This window comes from Rhinolophus sinicus, linkage group LG03 (assembly GCF_036562045.2).
Source record: "Rhinolophus sinicus isolate RSC01 linkage group LG03, ASM3656204v1, whole genome shotgun sequence".
Lineage (NCBI taxonomy): Eukaryota > Metazoa > Chordata > Mammalia > Chiroptera > Rhinolophidae > Rhinolophus > Rhinolophus sinicus.
In genome coordinates this window covers 140,159,344-140,182,867 of record NC_133753.1, presented here as the reverse complement: position 1 = coordinate 140,182,867, position 23,524 = coordinate 140,159,344, and the positions used below count along the sequence as shown (strand labels likewise).

General features: G+C 34.1%; 1 protein-coding gene across 1 annotated transcript in view; it reads left to right on the top strand.

Moving 5' to 3' along the window:
- Positions 1 to 23,524, top strand: part of ADGRV1 (adhesion G protein-coupled receptor V1) — a 503,501-nt gene that overhangs the window by 308,652 nt on the left and 171,325 nt on the right. The window contains exon 84 of the mRNA XM_019734240.2: positions 16,654 to 16,770. Within this exon, the coding sequence (XP_019589799.2) occupies positions 16,654 to 16,770 (117 nt within the window). The remainder of the gene's footprint in view (positions 1 to 16,653; positions 16,771 to 23,524) is intronic.

Here is a 23,524-nt window from a genome sequence, read left to right as displayed (position 1 = left end):
AACAATGCCAGGCTGCCTTCAGTTAAGAAAACTCTTAAGTAGCAGACACAATAAAGAGTTAGTTCTGGAAAAATAATGGGCTAGGTGTATTTGGAGAAAGGGCCATAACTTGAGTTGTTCCCTGGGGGAGGATTGACTAAAAGAGGAGGAAGGGAAATAAATATGAAATACTTACAGGAGATGGAGGAGTTTCTCAGATAACAATAGGTTTCAAATGTGAGACTAATGAGAAGTTTCAGTACAGATAAAGTGGGGTCAGATTAAAGACCATAAAGTTAGTCTTATAGATCCAGGCTCACAAACCAAATGCCTGCAAGAGACCCAGATAAGCTATTTAAGTGAGGCTCTAGGAACTGGCAGGAGCTGTGGTAACTGGTAAATGTGTGTCCTTTTTAAGTACAAGCCGCTTTCCAACTCTAATCATTCCCTATGACAAGAGCTTCTTAATTTTCAGGAAAAATTGAATATCTGAACTGTTGTGTGAAATATCTGGATTTTTAAAACTCTAAGCATATAAAACCTATCTGGAGGCTGATTGCAGCCTATGGTACTATAGCCACAATTTGTGTAGGAAAAAATGAACCTTGCAGCTTTTTCGTCAGGCCAGAGACATGATGAATATTTTAGGAAGGTTGTCACCATGGTTGCCTGTAGGTGATTTTGAACGGGAAAGAGCTACAGCCTCCAGGAATCCTTTCTTGCCCCTTCTCCATCTAGGAGCTGTAACTAATCACCAAGACTTGGAGGCTGGTTAAGCTGGTCTAAACACATGTTTCATTAGGGTGCTTTGGTTAGGAGGGAAGATCGTAGAGGAGTTCTAAAGAACACCTACTTTCTCCTGCCTCTCGTAAAAATCTCCTTTGCCAGCAATATCTGCACTGCCTGGCTCTAGCCATGCTTCACTTTTAGTTGCCAAGAAAATTGAACAGTGAGGGATGGATGGGTGAGTGGTTGATTGGTTGATTGGTCAGTTACTTGTTTTAAGGATCTTCTGAAGTCCGGGTTGTATTATGAAAGTTTTAACCCCTGGCCTTTGAATCAGAAGCCTTGGAACCAAGTGCCAATTCTGCTGCCTCCTGGCCTTATGACCTTGGACAAATCATACAGGTTCTTGAATCTGACAAACTTTTCCCCATCCTGGGACTCTGGCACATGCTGTGTTTCTTTGGCCTACAGAACCTCTCCTCTCACATTTACCTGTCATTTCCTTGTCCTTAAGATGACAGCTAAAATGTCACTTTTTTCAGAGGCCTCTTATGACCTTCCCATTAAGTGGAGCCTGTGTTCATTTCCTAGGGCTGCTGTAACAGATACCAAAAACTAGACAGCTCAAAAATTTAGCAATGTATTCTTTCACAGTTCTGGAGGCTAGGTGTCTCAAATTAAGGTGTCAGCAGTGCTGTGTTCCTCTAAAGGCTCTCAAGAAGCATCCTTCCTTGCCTCTTCATCGTTTTTGGTGTTTGCCGGAAACCCTTGGCATTCCTTATCTTACAGATGAATCACTCCAATCTCTTCCTCTTCCATCGCCAGAGGGCCCTCTGCCATGCACATGTCTATGTGTCTTCACATGTCTGTCTTATAAGGACACCAGTCATTGGATCAGAGCCCAGCCTATGCCAGTATGACCTCATCTAAACTAATGACAACTGCAAAAACCTGATATCCAAATAAAGTCAACTTGTGAGATTCTAGGACATGAATTCTAGGGTGACATTATTCAAACCAGTACAAACCCTTGTTGAATGCTCTCCTACTGACCATATTTGTAGTTATATATTCATTTGTTGGCTTATCTTCCTGACATGAACATTCTGTAAAGGCAAACTTCAAGTCTGTTTTATTTATGTCTTGTATACATGGCACCTGGGTAATTTTTGATCTCTAGAAGCTAATTGAAGATATGTATTTAGTGAATTAAATAATCTTTTTTCTTCTGATATTCTTCATTGGTGAAATGATAGGATTAGAATTGCTGGTCTTTAAGGTATTTCACAGTTCTAAATAATAATACATGATTCTATTCTTTCTCTAGATACTCAGTGATCACAGTTGGTCTGTGAATCAGTGCAAAAAGCATTTGAGTGCACACAGTTTTTTTAAAAAAATCACGTTTACACTGTATCTTTCATTTAGGTTCTAGTGAAAGGAAAAGGAAAAATAAATTTAAAAAATACATGATACTGAAATAACAATTAGTTGGCCTGATATTGAAGGGAGATTTATAAAAGAGACCACCTAATTCGATATTTTGATTGTGTGTTAAGTGTAGTAAACATTCATTCTGGTTTATATGAGGTCTGATAATTAAGTTCACAAACTTGTTGCAATGATGTTGCTAACCTTTTTTGATATCAGAGGGATTATTCATTATGGATTTGTACCAACTGGACAGTTAACCAAGTTTACTATTTGGAAGTGTTGAAAAGGCTGCATGAAAAAGTTAGACAACCTGAACTTTTCACCAACAATTCATGGCTTTTGCATCACCACAATGCACCAGCTCACCCGGCACTGTCTGTGAGGGAGTTTTTAGCCAGTAAATGAATAACTGTATTGGAACACTCTCCCTACTCACCTGATCTGGACCCCAGTGACTTCTTTCTTTACCCAAAGATAAAGGAAATATTGAAAGAAAAACATTTTGATGAGATTCAGGACATCAAGAGTTAGGGGGGAAAAAAAGAAAGAAAAAAGAAATTATTAAATTCTTGACAGATCTTAGCCAATATACTAAGTGTTTGGGATACCTCAATAAATAAGACACAAGACCTGCTGAAATCTGAACTAAGAGTTTATGAATTCCAAGTTACTTGGAGTTGGAGCTACTTTCAAGGATGTAAATAATGCTGTGTATAAAGCTATATTACTTTTTTAGAAAACGGTTAATTTGCTGTAATACTCTCATGCAATCAGTGGTGATATCATAAAGCTCTGTTATTTGTCACTATTGAAGTAGGAATTTTCTCTTAAGAGTAGTGGTTGAAATTTCTATACAGTCTTAAAATTAATGAGGATTTTATATAGCTATCCAAAACTCCGTTATACCAAGCATTGACACTTCGCCATGGTCTACGATGCAACTTTATACATGATCTCTCTCTGTTTTTACTACTGTCTACCTCTACTGCTAAGATAGTGCCTCCACTGCTACTCTCTGCCCTGCCACCACCTTCACCTCCATTTTCTCCCCTTTCTTTTGATTTCTGCCACTTCTCCAGAGAATCTTCACTTTAGCTCATGATGTTTATGGACATGATTAGGCAGTCGGCATGCTCTTTTCTTTCTGATCAGACAGTCATGAGCTACCATTTATTATCTCTGAGCCCTTTTATTTTCATTGCTACTTTCTGTTCAAGGTTGGTACCTGTGAGTTAAGTCTCATTTGTGTGGAAGTGTGGGCTATTTTGAAGTCTAGAGCATTCTGGATACTTGAAATTGCCAAAAGGTTGATCTGTAGTTACTGAACATATACAATATGATCAAAGTACAACTCAGCTTCCATAAGTCCTTGTGTTATTCTAAATAGTATTTTATAATCCTATCAGGAGAACAGATTTTCTCCTTCGGGACGTAAACTCAGGTGAGCTCTCTCTAGATAAAATAAGGGACAATAAATACCAAGCTATCACCTCAAATTTCTACCATTTACATACAGAAATGAACTTTTATGTAGATCTTAACCTGTTTATGTTGATTTGCCCTGTTTTCTTGTACATAGCCCTCTTTTATTTCCTATATGCTGCTGAATTGTCGATAATAAGAATTTTTTTATTTTAAAAAATTTTTAGAGAGGTACTTAGATTTTCAATAATTGTTATGTCACCTTTTTTTTAAGATCAATTCAAGAATATAAATTTTAGTATTAACATGAAATATATTTAAAAGCAGTTTAGAAATTATTTATTGAAAAGAATAGTTTGAATCACTTGTGAGAGTCACCAGCTTTGACCAAGTATTTGGAAACACTGCTATTAACAGAAATATTCTTGAAATTCATGTGGCAAATCTCAATTCTGTCTCCACATTCAAAGAACTAATGGCAGCCCTTGCCTGAATTTCAGCAATTTCATGAAACAGAATAACATCATCAGGCAATAAATTATATAAATGTCTAACCACTGTGCTGTACACTTGAAACAAATATAAAATACTAATGTCAACTGTAACTGAAAAAAATAAATAATCTTTTTGTAAAAGCATCAGGCAACAGCAAAAAAGAGAATTGAGTTAGGGGTCAAATAAGCCCAATCCAAGCTCTGTCATCAGTTAGCTGTAAGACGTTTGAGTTTCTGCTTCCTTAGCTATCACACAGAGATAATAATCGTATAGGACTATTTTGAAAATTGAAATAACCTATCTCCAGAAAGCCTACTGCACTGTCAGAACTCACTAAATATTTTGGGGATTACTTCCCTCCCCATTTGTTTGAGTCAAAACATTACCCAATGTACCTATAATACTCAGTATTTTAGGACAGTTTTAGGATTCATATGCTCAGTTCTACAATTCCAGGAATACTGGATTCTCTTGGAGGATGTAGTTTATTTTTAGCACAACTGGTTTGTGGTTTTGCTTTTGCTTTAATTGACATACTCAGATAGTGAAGACTCTTGACAATTCATAAACATCCTGATGTTCCCACTTCAACAACAGAATTAAAACACAGTTCAAATTGATCAAAATGAGAAACTTGTAGGAAACTGTGACTTCATTTATACCATAGAATCCTGTATTTCTTTAAAATATGATTTTATTGACTTCCAAGTTATTTACCAGTTGAAAATAAGTGTAACCTTCAGGTGCTAGCTGTTTATCAACCTGTTCAGTTTGATGTAACTAATTGCACCTATTTGAACAAATTACCCATACTTACTTTATGACAGACACTGACATAAAAATTTATACTTATTAATATTTTTAATCTTCACAACAACCCTATGAGGTAGATACTACCATGTTTCCCTGAAAATAAGACCTAGCCAAACAATCAGCTCTAATGCATCTTTTAGAGCAAAAATTAATATAAAACCCAGTATTACATTATATTATTTTATATTATATAAGACTGGGTCTTATATTATAGTAAAATAAGACTGGGTCTTCTATTAATTTTTGCTCCAAAAGATGCATTAGAGCTGATTGTCTTGCTAGGTCTTATTTTTGGGGAAACATGGTATATTTATCATTTTTATTTATACATGATAAGAGAGAGGCACAGAGAGATAATTTTCCCAAGTTCATACAACTGATAAGGAATAGAGCCATTCTGGCTCAGAGCTCATGACCTTAATCACTATATCATATTGCTATTTTTGTTTTTTTCATGAAATGATGGGAATTTGAAAAGTTGAGCCTTTCAGAGCCCTGTAATTTCAAATATTAAATGCCTTTATCAGATTCTTGTGACACACTGAAATGAAATCTACATTTGTGGCCTCAGATTCTTCCAAAGATCTTCTGAAATGGTAAAACACGCTGGCCTAAAGTCTACGATTGTAGCCCTTTCCTTCGTTCCATCACACAATGAGCTTTGCTTGCAGGATCAAGAGTACAGCAGCGTTGGATGAGTGGTGCAGTGGAGAAATCTAGGCACACCCACATGCTCTTTCGATTTGAATAAAATGTCCAGTCTTAGTTTTTATTTCCATGATAGATTTATGACGTATGATAAAGAACTCAGCTTGTTAACATTATACTAAGCTTCTCAGGTTACTTATAGGGAAGTGATTAGGTCCTTAAATTCTTGTGGTCTGGCTAATTAGATCCTACAAACTGCTGTAATACCTCTGATAGCCTCCTCTCTGGATCATAAGTGCTCAGTTTCTTTCAGAGGGCCACATGCTCTGTATGTAGAGAATACTTCATTTATTTGAGCTGTCTTTTCTAAAGATTACATATCCCTCACCAGAGTTGATTCAGTCATGTCACTTTCCAGGTATCCTGCTATTGCTCTCAACCTTGCCCGTGCATCTATTTTACTACCAATGAATGTAGTGACCTCTATGAAATTACAGATAAAGTCAGTGCAAATTGACCAGCTTTTAAAGAATATAAATTCAAGTGAAAAGTTTAAAAAGTTGTGTATAAAGATGTAACTGTTTAATTTAATTTGAAGTAAAAATATAAATTGAAACAAATTAACCATCAAAATGTGTGCCTTTCCTTCATAATAATTGTTATAATTGTCTTGCATAATTCTAAATGGGGAAATGGTACAAAGACTAACGTAAGAGAGAAGGGTATGGTAATAGTGGTAGGCAATTTATTGCAGTTTTTATTTATTAAAAATCTAGATAAAAGAGAACAGCTTTTTTTTCTTCAAAGGCTTATAGAAATGTGTTTAGTTTTTCTACTTGTGAATGAAGTTTTGCTTATGTTCATTTAATTTTAACTACGCCTGTAGACTGATCAAGTAATTATAATAATAATTAAAAAGTACTTTATATTTTAAAAAATATTGAGGTAACTGTTAAGTTGAAGTTGATTTTAAATAACTGAATATATCAAATATCCAAGTATTATGTAAAACATAAGGCCTTTTTTCCAAGCTTTTTTTTTTTTTTTAACTTAAGCCTCAGTTTCCTTCTCTATAAAATGAAGGCAGTGATCTCTAAATTTTATAGGTTACTTCAGGATAAGATGAAATAATGTCTTCTAGGGCATTTAGCACAGTACCTGGCACATAATAACCATTTATTAAATGGTAATTATTATTATCATTATTACTGATAAAAATAAGTTAGTACTTCTTTGGCTGTGTACCAGATGAAAAAGACTAGTGTTGGTGTTAATGAATGACTCATAAAGACCTGTTTTTCATAGAGAAAATTACTTTTTAAAGAAAAATAAAATAAAATACCTCCAAAAAATTTCTGAAATGAAGGCTAAACTTTTTTTTTTTTTTTTGGGGGGGGGAATGTTGTGAAGGAGTAAATTCTACTATTGTCTTTTACAGAATAACCTTTTAAAATGCCTTTTATCTGTAGGTGGCAGATATCCAAAAGTCTAGTTTAGCAGAGATGAGCTGGGAAAAAAATTTATATGTGTATAGACAAGAGGTGGTGTGTTTTTTTGTGTGTGTTTTTTTTAGTAAGAATTGACAACATTTGATTGACTGACTTATTTTAAATGGTATTCTAAAACAAATAACTTAATCTGACTATATGCATTCTCAATCTCTACCTGCTTCTGACTCTAATAGCTACTGATTTTCTCAATGGTGTGTGTTTGTATATTTTGATTGTTAGATGTGGTGAGAAAGTAACATGCTTAATGTTCTGACAGTAACATGTAGCATCGCTAGGAGATCTGTGCCCTGTGTTATTTACAGCAGCATGGACAAGTTTACACTAAAGATAGGACGTTTACAGGATGTGGCATTTGAAAACTATATGTTGGTTGATTTTTATACTGTGTTTTCACTATGGCAACTATAAAAAAGTAATAATGATAAAAACTGTTCAGACCGGTTTCTGACACTCAGTAGTTGCCAAAAACAATTGCATTGCATAAAACACCTCCCTGATACATCTAAGACATTCAGAGTCATATTTAGTTTAGCTTTTAGGGGACTTTGATTTCATATATTATGTAACAGTCAAAATAAGTATAAAATTTACGGAGTTGGGATTTTTTTGAGACAGAAGAGAAAGAGAGAGAGAGGGAGGGGGGAGAGAGAGAGGGGGAGAGAGAGAGAGAGAGAGACAGAGAGAAGGAAGGAAGGAAGGAAGGAAGGAAGGAAGGAAGGAAGGAAGGAAGGAAAAGAAAAGAGAGAGAGAGAGAGAGAGAGAGAGAGAGAGAGAGAAAGAAAGAAAGAAAGAAAGAAAGAGGAAGGGAAAGGAAAAGAGGAAGGAAGGAAGAGAGGAAGGGAGATAGGAAAGGAAGGAAAGAAAGAAGGGAGGGGGAGAAAGGGTGGGGTGGGGGGGGAGAGAGAGAGAGGACATGGAAGTAAGCCTAACAGATATTACTTTCCTGGACATGAACACCGTAGGAAGCCTGTCCAAGAATGTTTAGTCTTCTAGCCAGTGTGGGGAAAAAAGGAATAGCTGTGTGAAATTGGTGAAAATGGTTATAATGTTAAGTAAGATATTTTTAATAATAGTGAAAAGTAAGATTTGGTGTTGACAAAATATGCCTGACACTTAAACATTCTCTTAAGGGATAGGGTGAAAAAGATGCTAGTCCAGAAAAAAAAAAAAAATGTAGTAAACATACTATATTATCACCAGGTAATGAAGAAAATATACAAGAAATCAAGTATGGCATTATTCCAAGTGCTTTGTTTATATTAACATGTTCCAGGCAAACTCTAGGGAGCATAATTAAGTAGGAAAAAATGATATCCTTTCCTTAGAGTAACTTTTTTCATTTCTGCTTCTACCCTATTACATAAGGAATTGAAGATTATCACAAAGTTCTATTGGTGTTTTATGTGTAATGCTTTGTTAAAGTTCTTACAGTTTTAAGTGTTTCTTTAAATAATTTTAAAAGTTGCGCAGATAATGTTGATAAAGGTTAAACAAAAGGGAGTCTGTCACCACAGAATTGCATTAGTGTCATGGAAATGTCATTATACTTGTGAATGCCATGATCATTGGCAATGCCACAGTGGCCAGTGCATCAGCAGTATGCAAAAATGTCTTTGTCTTTTGCATCAGATTCAAGTTATACACAATTTTCTACTCAAAGGGATTTTACAGAGATAAATGATGTATAAGTAACAGAGATAATTTAGAGCTCAACATTTTGTGATTTTTTTAAATAACTTAAAGTACCTTGCTTTTATCATTAAAACTAATGTTTAAAATAGCTTACTTATTAGCTAACTTCATAAGAAGAGAGTGTAAAACTTTTTGTGGTCAGGAAGCTAAGTGGATTAGAAAATGTGAGCTATAAAAATTTATAAAATAAAGTGTATGGATAATTTAGATTCAAATGCTTTTTAGTTGAGCTCAAGACAGACCACTATAGTAATGGTAAATATTTTAATTGAGGGAAAGATAGAATACTAATAACAAGATCCAAAAGGTATAAAATACATACTAGATTCTGCTTCAAGCCAAGATGAAATAGCAAGGGCCAGATTAACCCTCAAATCTGAAACTAATAAAAAAATGGGAAAACGTATGAAACAGTTTTCAATAGACTAGACACAAGGCAATGAAGGATAGGGATCCCTGTGGTATGGGATACAAGCAAGGGGAGCTTAACAATTGCCTTGGAATAGTGCCTTATAAGGTTTTCCAGGTGGTGGCACAAGGAGGAAGAACCCATTTGGAGTTCAGCAAACTAACAGAACTAAGAGACAAGGTGAGAGTCTGGGGAAAACAAGATGACTAGAATTTTCAGGACAGGGTACTGGGAGAAAAAAATATGCAGAGAAGAACTCTGGAGTTATGCAGAGAGTTCTTAGTAGTCAGCTGAGGACTGATTAGCCTGTGTATGTGAGGAAATTACCAAAGGCCAGAGAAAGAATCACCTGAAAGGATAAAATGAAACAATGGCAAGTACTTTCATAGGGCCAAGAATAGTGTCTGTTCCTGCAAGTTAGACTGAAAATCCTCAAGATTCACAAGTGATTGAGTAGCACACAGAAGGGTCTTGCCTCAATCCTGTGGAATGGTGGCCTAGGCACTATATCCTGCCTAACAAATTTTAACAGAAAGAATTGAAAAGATTAAACTGCTTCCAAGTGCATCCTAGGACAAAGCTAAAAATATTAATAAGAATACAAATATCCAACACCCAAAGAAGTAAAATCACAATGTCTGATATTTAACCAGAAATTACAATACATGGCAGAGAGCAAGAAAATATAACACATAAATAGAAAATTAAATCACTAATAATTAGCTTTTACAGATGTTAGAACTGACACTAGAATATTAATACAATTATTATAGCTGAATTCCATGTGTTCAAAAAGTTAGGTAGAAATGAACTAAATCAAACTTTTAGAAATGAAAACTACAATGTGTGAGAAGAAAAATACACAGGATGGGATTAATAGCAGTTTAGAAATAGAAGAAAAAATTAAGAAAATTTGAAAACATAGTGATATAAATTATTTAAAATGAAAATAGCAGAGAGGATCAAAATAAATCAAATACTAGTGATCTGTGAGGGGAAAATTAATGGTTTCATAAATGTGTAATTGGGGTGCCATAAAGAGAGGCAAATAGAATGTGGTTGGAAAAGAGCATTTGAAAAAAAAAATGATTTTAAAATATCCAAATTTGTTGAAACTGTAAGCCTACAGATTCAAAAACCTCAATGACTCCCCAGTAGACCCCAGACAGAAGTGTAAAAAAACTATACCAAGGGACATCATGGTCAAATTGCTCAAAACCAGTAATAAATGTTAAAAGCAACAAAAAGAAAAAAAAGAAAGAAAAAGAAAAATTCCATACAGAGGAAGAAACATAAGAATTACAATAGATTCCTTCTCAGAAATAGTCCAAGTGAGGAGACAGTGGAGCACCATGTCCTGAAGAAGAATGAAACCTGTCAGTCGAACTCTCTTTCAAAATAAAGGTTAAATAAAAATGTTTTCTAATATACAAAAACTGAAAGAAAATATCACTAGATAATTTTCACAGATGTGACAAATAAATATCAAATAGCAAGATGATAGAATTAAATTTCAGCACACAAAATCACATTAAATGCAATCAGTCAAAATATGCCGTTTAAAAGGAGATTTTCAAACCAAATAAAAAGCAAGATACAACTATATGCTGACTACAAGAAACATTTCCAATTTAAAGACATAACAGGTTGAAAGTAAAAAGATGGAAAACTTTTGGATTGACTATATTAGCATCAAAGTAGATTTCAGAGCAAAGAATAATACCAGAAAGAAATAAGGATATTCCAAAATGATTAAAGGGTCATTTTATTGAGAGGATATAGTAATTTTAAATATTTGTGTACTTAATAACAGAGCTTCCAAATATACCACACAAAACCTGATAGAATTACAAGGAAAAATTGACAGATCCAAAGTTATAGTTGGGAATTTAAAGCATTCTTTTTCAGTAATTGATAGAAAAATAAGAACAGAAAATCAGTAATAATGTAGAATATTTTTTAAATGCTATCATCCAACTTGATTTAATTGAGATTTACGGAACACTCCACCCAACAACACTAGAATACACATTTTTATCAAGTGCACATGGAATACAGGCTAGTAAATTCAAAATGATTAAAGTCATACAGAGCATGTCCTCTGACCACAATGAGATTAAATTAGAAACCAACAACAGAAAGATAGTTGGCACATCCTCAAATATTTGGAAACTAATTAATAAAAATAATCCATAGGTCAACAAAGAAATCAATAGAAAAATTTCAAAGTATTTTGAACTGAATGAAAATGAAAGCATCAAAAGTAAAACTATTTTTAAACTAAAAATACATAGAGGACATAGATAATAAAGAGCAGAACAGAAATCAATGAAATAGATCTTAAAAGGATAGGTAGGAGTTCAGCCAGATGGCTCAGTTAGTTAGAGCGCGAGCTCTTAACAAGGTTGCCAGTTCAGTTCCTGCATGGGATGGTGGGCTGCTCCCCCTACAACTAAAGATTGAAAACGGTGACTGGACTTGGAGCTGAGCTGCACAACTAGATTGAAGGACAATGACTTGGAGCTAATGGGCCCTGGAGAAACTTACTGTTCCCCAATATCCCCCAATAAAATTTTTTTTAAAAAGGATAGCAAGGAATATTATACATAATTTTATACCAATCAATTTGCTAATTTCAGTGAAATCGTCAAATTCTTTAAAAGGCACATATTACCAAAACTCATTCAAGAAGAAATAGGTTACTTGAATAGCACAATATCTATTAAAGAAATTAAATTTATATTTAAAAATCTTCCCACTAAGAAAACTTAATATAATTTTACTGAACATTTAAGGAAAATACACTAGAAGTTCTACAGAAATTCTTCCAGAAAATTGAAAAAGAGGAAAACTTCCCATCTCACTCTCTGAAACCAGAATTACTCTGATAAAAATATGAGACAAAGACATTACAAGAAAGAAAATTCCAACCAGTTGTCCTCATGAACATTGATGGAGACATTCTTAATACAATTTTAGTAAATCAAAAGGATAATACATCACAACAAAGTGGTAACTATTCCCAGCAATGCAAAGTTGGTTTTAATATTCAAACATTTAATTGATGTAATTTATGACATTAACAAAAATTGAATCATATTTTTACAATCTTAATAGAGAAATAGCATTTGCTAAAATTTAGTATCCATTCCTGATAAAAACTCCCAAAAAGGAGTAATATAGGGGAACTTCACCTGATAAGGCATATGCAAAACAAAAACAAAAACGAAAAACATAACAAAATGTAAATTAACACCACACCGAGGAACTACTGCGTACCTATTAGACATGCTAAAATCTTAAAAACTAACTCACCATAACAAGTTTTAGTGAGAATGTGGAGCAACTGCCCACTTACACATTGCCGGGGAGAATGTAAAATTTTACTTCGGAGAATGTAAAATGTTACAACCACTTTGGAAAATAATTTATCAATTTTTTAAAGTATTAATTTCACAGTCACCATATGATCCAGCTATTCCTCTCCTAGATATTTACTCAAGATAAATGAAAGCATATGTCCATACAAAGACTTGTACATTCAAGACAGCTTTATTTGTCAAGGTCAAAAACTGGAAACAACCCAACTATCCATCAACATATGAAAGGACACATAATTGGAATACTACTCAACAATAAAAAGAGAATGAACTATTGATACATTATTTTGGATGACTCTCAAAATAATTAGGCTGAGTGAAATACACTAGAGAAAAAACGAGTACATATGATTCCAGTTACATAAAATTCTAGTAAATGCAAACTAATGTGTAGTGATAGAAAACAGGATGTTTGGGAGATGTGAGAAGCAATGGTGTGGGGAAGTATGATGAAGGTCACGAGGAAACTTTTGGGGATGATGTACATATTAATTATTTTGATTGTGATGCTGGTTTCATAGGTATATGTATGTGTCAAAGCTTATGAGTTCATATACTTTATGTGCCATTTATTATCTGTCAATCATACTTCAATAAGGCTGTTTTAGAAAACACTATGCTTAAAATCCATGATAGGGTCTGTACAGGATAGTGAATACTAGCTATGTTTTCTTTTTTAAGAAATGTATTTCAAAATAGTTATACTAGACGATAAGATTGAATCGTTGTCTTTTTGAAGTTGACAGTTTTCCAAAAGATTAAGGCTGATTTTTAATCTCTTGGAGTTGACAGTATCCAAGAGATTAAGGCTGATTTTATCTAAGAATTGGGAAAACTGGGGCTCATAAGAAAACCAGTCCTTATGTTAATAAAATCCTGTTTTAAAAATTCACAGGAGGAAAAAGTTTGTTTGTGGTTGAAAGAAATAGCCGTATAGTCATAATAGTGTTGACATTTCAATCATGCCTTGAAAAATGGACATGATTTTTAACAGAGGAAGATGAGAAACAGAAACTCTAGCTAGAAGGAAGAACGAGAACAAATGCAAAGAGTTGAGAGATGATGGAACATGTTTTATGGAATAACAATCAGTGTCGAGTAGAACTTTTGGAAGGTCTTGTGGAAAATAAGCTTCAGAAGAAAAGGTGGGGCAGATGGGACTTGTAGGCCAAGCCAAAGCAATTCTGTTTCCTCCTTGAATATTTCTTTGACTCTCACAAGCAGAACTAATCAATCTTGGCACCGCATCCTCCTGATAATTTACTCCATATCTGTCGTATTTTATTGCATCGTGTGTCTAGCTTTGCCTTTAGACACTCTCCTACTAGTGAGGACAACATTTGGCTCATTGTGAATGCTCAGTAACAAGTATTGTGCCACTTAAAAAAAAATAAGGAAAGTCTAGGAGTCTATCATGATCAAAGTAGGCATGTGGAATTTGAACTGGTCTTATAAAAATGGAGAAGGTTTTAGTTAAGATGTAGAGTAGAAAGGTCATTTCATAGACAGAGGAATGAGAATGCCCATAAGTGTGTTTGTGTGCGTATGCGGTGGGGGAAGTATATATTAAGGAATACTGAGAATTGAGGTTTACAAGAAAAAATTTTTTATTATTAGTTATTATTTAGCCCAACCAAGCAGAGATACATGCCATATATATATTTGAAAGAAAGAAAAGAAAAGAAAAAACTATTTCCCCCCTTTTTCATTTCCTCCCTTGCCTGTTACACTAGAGTTCTAATCAACCAGAAGAAGTAAAAAAATTTCTAAGTTATTAACAAAATATATCAGATACACTCTTTTGGTAAATATATTTATTTTTCTTTTCTCTTTAATTAAAATGGATGTATGTTACATCAATGTAGAATTAAGAATATTATTATATTCCCTATTGCATTATATTCTATTGCTATCATGAACCTATGGTGGACCGTGGGTTAAAAAGAATTGAGAAAAAGTGAACTAGAATTTCATCCCTTTGAGATAGGACTTGTTCTTGATTTAGCTTTGTAGTCAGTAACATGGTGTTCTAGAAAGAACTCTGGTCTTACAGAGGAGAACACCAGGATTTGAATCCCACTTCAAAACTTCTTCAATGACCCTTAAACAACTCAGTTACCCTCTCATATCCTCTTTCATCATTTATTAAATTGGGATAAAAACATTAATGCTTCACATCATTAATATGAGGGACACACACACACACACACACACACACACACACACACACCATGGAGCACCTTGCTAGTGCACAGTAGTTTTCTGCCATCATATTCTTAAACTTGCATAGATAGCATAATGCTTTGTAGATTATAGGTATTCAGACACTTACTGAATGAATCAATACATGAATGACTGAGAACCTTTGAAAATTTTCTGGGTTTTTTTTTTCCTTACCGTATTCAACTTAATGCATCCAGAAAACTGACTGTGAAAATAATCTTTTTCCTGGTCATCTCTATGTGTTTGAGTAAAAGAACAATGGTATAGCTTCATCTTTTTCTAATTTATGTCTCTTAAAGATGTGTGAACTAAATGTGCTAGGAGATTTTATTTTATTTTACTATAACCATTTAATTTTTGTTTTAATTCAATTTAATTAAATTTTAGATAGGCCTGGTTACATGTACAAGCTGGTTCTCGAAGTATTCTTAGCTCATCCCTGTGGTAGCAGTGTGCATTGTGACCCCTCAGCTTTCTCTTCTTGACTTATCTCCCATATAGACAAAAGTATTTCTCATAATTCTGAGAACATTCTGGATAAATGTTCATAGTTTACAAAAGTAGATTGGTCTTCTTATAATTTAGAAAAAGACATTAAAACATAACAAAATGTGAAGTCATACCTTAAGAATGGAATGTGGGGTGTTAAAACTGTATTCTGAAAGTAAATATAGTTTTAAACAATATCCTGTACTAATTTCATTCAAAGAAAATATCAAAAAGAATAGTAATTATTTAAATTAGCATACCATTTATAAATAATTTCATAGAATGCGTAAAACTAGGATTATTCCATTACAATTTGGATTACATTATTATTTTACATAGCAAACTGTTCAGATTGATCAGAACAAAACTTCCGCACAATCCATATTATAGAATCTGAATTAGAGAGACTCAAATTTATTGTAGGTACATGTATACAGACTTTATGGAAATAGATGCCATTCTGTGAAAAGAAAGAACATGAAATGGTAAAATTATTCCTTTTTTTTTGGCTGAATCTCACAGTTCTGTGTTGCTAAGGTCTTTTGGTTATTGTGCTGAGTGTTCAATGAATATTTGTTGACTTTAGGAAGGTTAAATTTATGACCTATAATAGTTTACAATTTAGAAGTTAGAAGCTAAAATCTAGGAATATCTAAGCATGTTTGTAAAATAAGCTCTAATCGCTCAAAAGCTGTTTGTGATATGTTCTGGAAAGGCAAATTTGTTTATTTTTTCATGGAACTCATTTGTCCATCATAAATAAGCAAATTATAGAGCATGTTAGAAGGTAATAAGTCTGTTTAAAAAAAAAAAAAGAAAAGAAAGAAAGAAAAGTATGGGTAAGGAATCATGTGGGTGGGAAGGAAAAAAGGAAAGGGTACAATTTTAAATAGTATCGTTAAGAGAGGCCTCATTGTGAATGCTAGTTTTGAACAAAAGCTTGAGAGCAGTTGAAATAAAAACACAAGGACTAATTTTAGGATTTGAAATTTTAATTTGTTGAGAATTTAACAAGAGGATGCACATGAGGGTAAAGTTAGAGGTTTTACTTCTTTTCTCTCCTATTAGTTTTGGCTTAAACAAAGAATGGTATTTCCGCTCTCGTTTCTCTTTTCTATTTAGCTAAAATATATGTATTTCATGGCATTTTTGTCCAACACTGATAAGAACAAGGTTTACTTTGAGAATTTCCTCTTCACAGCCCCAAGCAACATGTAGCATAAATTCACATAATTTATTGTTTCTTAGAAATATAAAAATCTATGTATTGCCATTTTTGGAAGACTTAGTCATTTCAGGCTGGGCAGCAAATCAACTTACTGTCCCTTTGAGTCATTGAATCATAGATTCTGATGAGAACACAGTTTATTTTCTGAATATTCTTGATTGATTTTTAGCATGATTTTAAAATAAAAGTATTTATTTCTTACAGATTGTGTTTCTGGCATCTGCATATGCGAGTCCCCAACTCGCTGATGAGAGCTGTTCAGCCGTGGCTGCTGTCACACATTACCTGTATCTGTGCCAGTTTAGCTGGATGCTCATTCAGGTTGGTACCTCATTTCCTCCCCACCCCCCTGCCCCACCCTTCAACTTTCCAATGAATCAAGATGGAGTGGTTTTCTTATCTGATAGTCTTTATACTGAAGTGAAAGTAATTCCATCACTGCATTCCCGGGAGATCAATGCAAGAAAAACCTTGTAAGCTGTGCAACATTAGAGAGAATAGTGAATTTGAGGAAATGAAAAGAAATCTAGTAGGGTTGGAACAAGGGAGTGGTAGGATATGAGGCTTGTGATGTGAGCCATCCGCTAAGGCACAGAAAGAAATCTGAACTTTTTTCTAGGGGAAATCATAGAATTATTTTAAGCAAGGGAGTGACATGACAAGATTTGGATTTTAGAAATCTCTCCCTGTTTGTAGTGAATTGGAGACAGGAAATAGTTGACATGGAGGCAAATTTTGTAGCATTAGCTGTATCCAGGGGAGAGAACATGGTGGTGTGAACCAGGAAGGTGGCAGAAGAAGCAAAGGAAGTGGACAACTTTTGAGATTTTTCTTTTTCTACGTAGAACTATAAGAGGTAGTGGTTGGTTATGAAGAATGCAGAAGGTGGAACCAAGGCTATTTCCCAAGTTTCTGGTATAAGTGGATGGTGGATGGTTGTATTGGACTGAAATAATGATCACTGAAGATTGGAGGAAAGATGATGGAGTTTTTTTGTTTGTTTAGGACATGCTCAATGTGGAAATCCTGTGCGACCAATGGGGACTTGAAGAGAAGTGGGATAGACAGAACTAAATCTCAGAATAGAGGCACACACTATAGAAATACATTAGAAAATTGTTGACTTAGAGTTGTAAAATCGAACCATTGTTTTGAAAGAAATCACTTTGGGAGACAGTACAGAGTGAGACCCGAGGAGTCATACATACTCTCCTGAGGCACTAGTAAATGTTAGAAAGATTTGAACTCTCCTTTTCTGACTAAAATCCCAAATTCTCTCTATTGTCCTGTGCTGATTTTCTTGATAAAGAGTCTAATGTAAGAATTGGATCACTACAGCAGTAATAATGTTGCTAATTGGCTCCACTGAAATACTGCCTTTGATAATGCTTTCTACAAAATAGTATTGCTAAATCTTTCATGTGATAGAAATAATTACATATGTGTTTCTGAGTATGCATGAAAACTATTTTATGCACATGGATAAATTCAGGCACTTGCATATTCTTTTTTATTTTTTTTTTTAATTAGAAGAATGTGGGATTTCCACCATATAGCAATATTGAAAGAAAGTGAGGCGGTATTATTATGAAAGAATACCATACAGACTCAAGGAAGGGATATTTTCCCAGGTATGATATTATAGCGGTGGGAACTGAAGGAGAGGAGAACTGAACTATTAGTTAATAGAACTCGTTGGAACAATTGGACCCCTGCATTTGGGTTTGAATTCTATCTTTATAACTTTAATCAAGTTGTTGACTCTCTCCAAGTTTTGTTTTTAAATCTGCATATAGGAATAATAATTCCTACCTCATAGAATAATTGTTTTATAGCATTTTGAGCAGCTCTAATTATAGAAGTTTATGGCATTCTCTAAAGCCCCAAAAAACAATTAAAAAGTAAAAATAAATCAAAACCATGTAACATAAACCTTAAATATCTGCTGAAATTAAATACCTGTTGCTAGTTAAATACTCTCTGATTACAAAATTCTTTAGGAGTTTAAGCTGAACTTTTTATGTGTGCCTGTGTATGTTGTCATTTATCTGCTTGGGCTAAAGTCCCCAGTGGTGTGCTGAAGGTCTTTGCCAATGTCCCTGACCTATTCAGTTTTTGATGAGTGACTTGGATGAAAACACAGGAAACTAGTCTTATCAAGCATGCAGATGATACAGAGCTGAAAAGATAGTTAAAACAGCAAGCTCCCCACGTTAAGAATACAGGTGGAACCAGTACAAAGAAACTGTAATGACAGATTGAAAACTAGAGTGAAAAATGTGGGGGTTAATGTAAACAACTTGAAATTTTACTTTAACACAAACTCAGGAATCTAATATGTGACCAAATTGCTTAAAACATAGCGACTATAGTTAACTACAAAAACAACACAGACCTGGGGTACATTAATAACAGTATGGAGGCAGCTGGGGGAGCTGTGGTTACATTCTAATCTGCAGTGTCCAGCTAATGTTGGGACCCTTAACCACTTTCATGAATCATGCTTCATCGGGAACAATAATCAGCCAATGGTTAAGTCAGAAAACAGTCCTTTAAGAAACTTTTGAGGCAGCTGGGGACAAGTAACCTGGAAAGAACTTAGGGAGATAGGATGGCTGTCTACAAATTTTGAAAGAGCTGCTACAAGAAAGAGGGTGCTATATAGCTCTATTTGGAAGAACCAGAGCAAATGGGTCAAAAATTAGGGAAACAAATTTGATTTACATTAAGAACTTTTTTTTTTTTAATTGGGGAAGGGGAACAGGACTTTATTGGGGAACAGTATGTACTTCCAGGCCTTTTTTTCCAAGTCAAGTTGTTGTCCTTTCAATCTTAGTTGTGGAGGGTACTGTTCAGCTTCAAGTTGTTGTCTTTCAGTCTTAGTTGTGGAGGGCACAGCTCAGCTCCAGGTTCAGTTGCTGTTTCTAGTTGCAGGGGGCACAGCCCACCATCCCTTGTGAGGGTCGAACCGGCAACCTTGTGGTTGAGAGGATGCACTCCAACCAACTGAGCCATCCGGGAGCTCAGCGGCAGCTCAGCTCAAGGTGCCATGTTCAATTTTAGTTGCAGGGGGCGAAGCCCACCATCCCTTGCAGGAGTCAAGGAATTGAACTGGCAACCTTGTGGTTGAGAGCGTGCTCCAACCAACTGAACCATCCGGGAGGCAGCTCAGCTCAAGGTGCCTGTTCAATCTTAGTTGCAGGGGGCGGAGCCCACCATCCCTTGCGGGACTCGAGGAGTTGAACCGGCAACCTTGTGGTTGAGAGCCCACTGGCCCATGTGGGAATCGAAGCGGCAGCCTTCGGAGTTAGGAGCATGGAGCTCTAACCACCTGAGCCACCGGGCCGACCCCAGGAACATTTATTTTTAATTTTTATTCAATTTATTGGAGTGACTTTCGTTAGTAAAATTGTATGTTTCAAGTGTACAATTCTGTAATACATCATCTATATATTACATTGTGTGTTCACCACCGAGAGTCAGTTCACCTGCCATCACCATATTTGACCCCCTTTACCTTCATCTACTATCCCGCAATCCTCCTTACCCTCTGGTAACCACTAAACTTTTCTGTGTCTGTGAGTTTTTGTTTGTTTTTTTGTCTTAGAATGCACCAATCTCTATTAAGTTGGGTGAAATCTCATATTCATCCTAACTCTCCCCCAGATGTTGAAATTAAGAACTTTTGTAACCAATAAAACTGTCAAAGTTGAAGAGGCTGTGTCTAAAACTAGAGAACATCCACTCACTGAAATATATTCAAACAGCGAGAAATGACTAACTTTCAAACATGTTTTAGATGCATTCGCTGCTTTGGGGGAGAGTTAGGATGGCATATGAGATTTCACCCAACTTCCTAGAGATTATATTTCTTCGTCAAGTCTTAATTAAGTAAATATGACTGTGGTTGATGCACATTTAGTAAACTAATTAGATTTCTATATGGATAATGGTCTAGGAAAACTAAAGTACCAGTAAAGTTTAATGTATTTCAGATGGTACACCACATATTTTTCGTGGTTTGTGGTGTGACCACAAGGGGAAAATTCAATAACTTCTTATTCTAGGTAGGTTACTTCTAATGAGTTAGTTTGTGGTCAGAAGTTGTCACTTTACCAACCTGTGTTTTCCCATTTATAAAATAGTCTGCTAAAATATATATATATTTTAAACTAGACAGCATTTTTCAAACATTATGTAAAAGATTAGACTACTGTTAATTCAATCATGTTAGTCAAATAGGACAGAAAAAATGAAAAAAGCATTAACATCTAATGAGACTACTTCATATTTTTTAGCAGTATAGGAGAGAATTTGATATATGTATGTGTGTGCATAACTTATAATGACAAAAAGTTAATCATTAACTTTTGATCATTGGGCTAGGCATGTCAGAATTGTATATTTTGATCTGCTTCATATATTCAATCATAGATTAAATGCATTTAAGTGACTATCTTTAAAAGTTATTTTATTTTTATATTATATCTTTTAATACATTATAGTAAAATTGGATTATATTTTAGAGTAGCTAAAGAAAAGTTTATTGGTAAACAAATTATATAACTTCTCCTAGCCTAGCTTTTCTTATCTGAATATTAAGATTTGTAATAACAGTACCTCTTTTTGAGAATTATCAAAAGATAAAGTTAATTAATACATGGAAAGAGCTTAGAATGATGCCTAGCACAGACTGTATACTCCCTACATGTTTACCTGTATTTTTGTCTAAACAATGATGTATAGCTAATATTCCATAGATTTTTGAAAATGTTGAATATTCTGCTTTTTCAATATAGTTTACTTTTTTTTTCGAAAGGGAATTAGCTTAACATAGTAGAGAGAGTTAGAGTGAAGCAGACAATAACTAGCTGAAAAGCCTTAGCAAGCTGGATAACATTTAACCTTTTCACTAAATAAACATATGCATGGCTCATAGCAGTGTACATAACTGGTGGTCTTGACTCTGCTTCTTTAGGCTTCCATTTTCTTTGACAGGGAAATCATGATCTGCATGATGGGAATATAGTAACAAATTATTTTGCTTATTTTTTTTTAAACAAACAACTCCTATATTCGCTTTTTGGCTATGGAAATTTAGTTATCCTTTTGTTTGCTCTTCATGTAAGAGCACTCTGTGAAATTACTGAAATAATTTCCCACTACCTTACAAAAGTAGGGTCACGTCTACTTGAAGAAATATTGACAGTAAGAAGTTAAACTCTTGTAATATTTTTACTCTACTTTTCTAGATGTTATTGTTCTAGTTTCATTTCCTTTTCCTGTTTTGATTTGTTTTCATTTTAGAAATAGCATGTACTAATGGTACAAAACATAATCAAACACTACAGAGAAATATAAAATGAAAAGTGCATCTATTTCTCCCTACTTCACACACTCTCTACCTTCTGCTCTACTCTAAACCCTACCCCCAATGGTAAACACTGTTAGATTTCCTATGTATCCCTCCAGAAATATTCCACAAATACACAAATATTTATAAATATATAAATAAGGACATATGTGTATGTTCTTGTAAGTGTACATATAGTATATATATTTATATAGTGTATATATATTTTTATGTATATACATATATACATTTACCCATGTACAGATATACTTTTTTTCCTGTTCTATAATATGGTTTTTCCATAATTTATTTTTCTGGTCTCCTATTAATGAAATGCTGGTTATATTCAGTTATTTTTGCTATTGTAAAGAGTGTTTCCTTGAATACTCTTGCACTCTGAATATTTGTTTACTTATGGACTATCCATAGACTAAATTCCTAGAATTCATGCCTTTACTGTTAACATCTACATGAAATATGCTATCAAATGGACTGCCAGACTATGAGTTAATCCATGAAAGAAATAAATCACAAGTAAATTATTTGAGACACGAGTATCTATTAAGTAAATAGAAACTTAATTTTGTCTTTGTGTTCATTTGGCTGAGTTTTATGATCATTTCCTGTCTCCATGTTAAATCATATAGCAATCTGCTTCAATTATAAACAATATCCAAATCTTGGATTGTCCTTGTAGTCTGTCCATCCCATGCCTAGGACGCAGCTTACTCAAAATTATGTTTTATTTGGAAACTAAAGCTTATTTGAAGAACATATTTTCTAAGTGGTAGAATAAAGTTAGAAATCATTTGACAATTGTATTTGAGCATTCACATCTTGGGCCCTAATATCTCCATATCATAAGGCAATGAAGAAGTATATATACATCTTATTTAATTCTTAGCAGAAGGGTACTTAGTGCCAGAGCATAGCAACAGAAAGGGAAATGATAAAATTAACCATGTTTTTCCTTTGTCATTGATTTAATTTGGGAGGGAACATCAAAGACAACAAGCTGGTAATTACCAAGATAAAAATGACATATCCAGGAAATACTGATTTCTCCAATCCTCAAAAAGCCTTACAATTTATTTCATGCAAAAATTGTTAAGAAAGAGAGAGGATACCTAGAGCAATGACATGTGGTAACGTTTATTAGACTCTCCTTTGAAATGAATGACTAAGAACGTATGGTAATGACAGAATTAATAGCATCTATGATCTCTGACTAAAGTTGATGCTATAAATTAGTCCAAGGTTTCTGGTGACACAAGTGATAACCAAATATTAAATGGCAGGCGAGATACCAATCTTATCTAACATACCATGAAAATTTATGGGGTTCAAGCAGCCTATTTTTAATTTTAAAAAAAGAAAAGGCATTTCTCCCATATATTAGTGTATATTATGTAAGTAAACTAATGAATTTGTCTTTATGGAGCATAGGGTAGCGTAATTATGACCTATGATAATCAAACAGAGAACAAGGTATATCTTCAATTTTTTTTATGTGGTCACTTAGAAAATAGCAATAGTATTCACTGAAAATGTTACTATAAAGATAGATATTTCTATTTAGGAGTGTAAATATCCTTACTTATACACTGTCTTTTAGTTTATTTCTGTCTATATTTGACCCAAATTATACTTGGGTGTTTTAGCTGGGTGATTTGCATCTTAATCAAAATCAGTTTAAATTCTGACAGCTTTACCTACTAATTC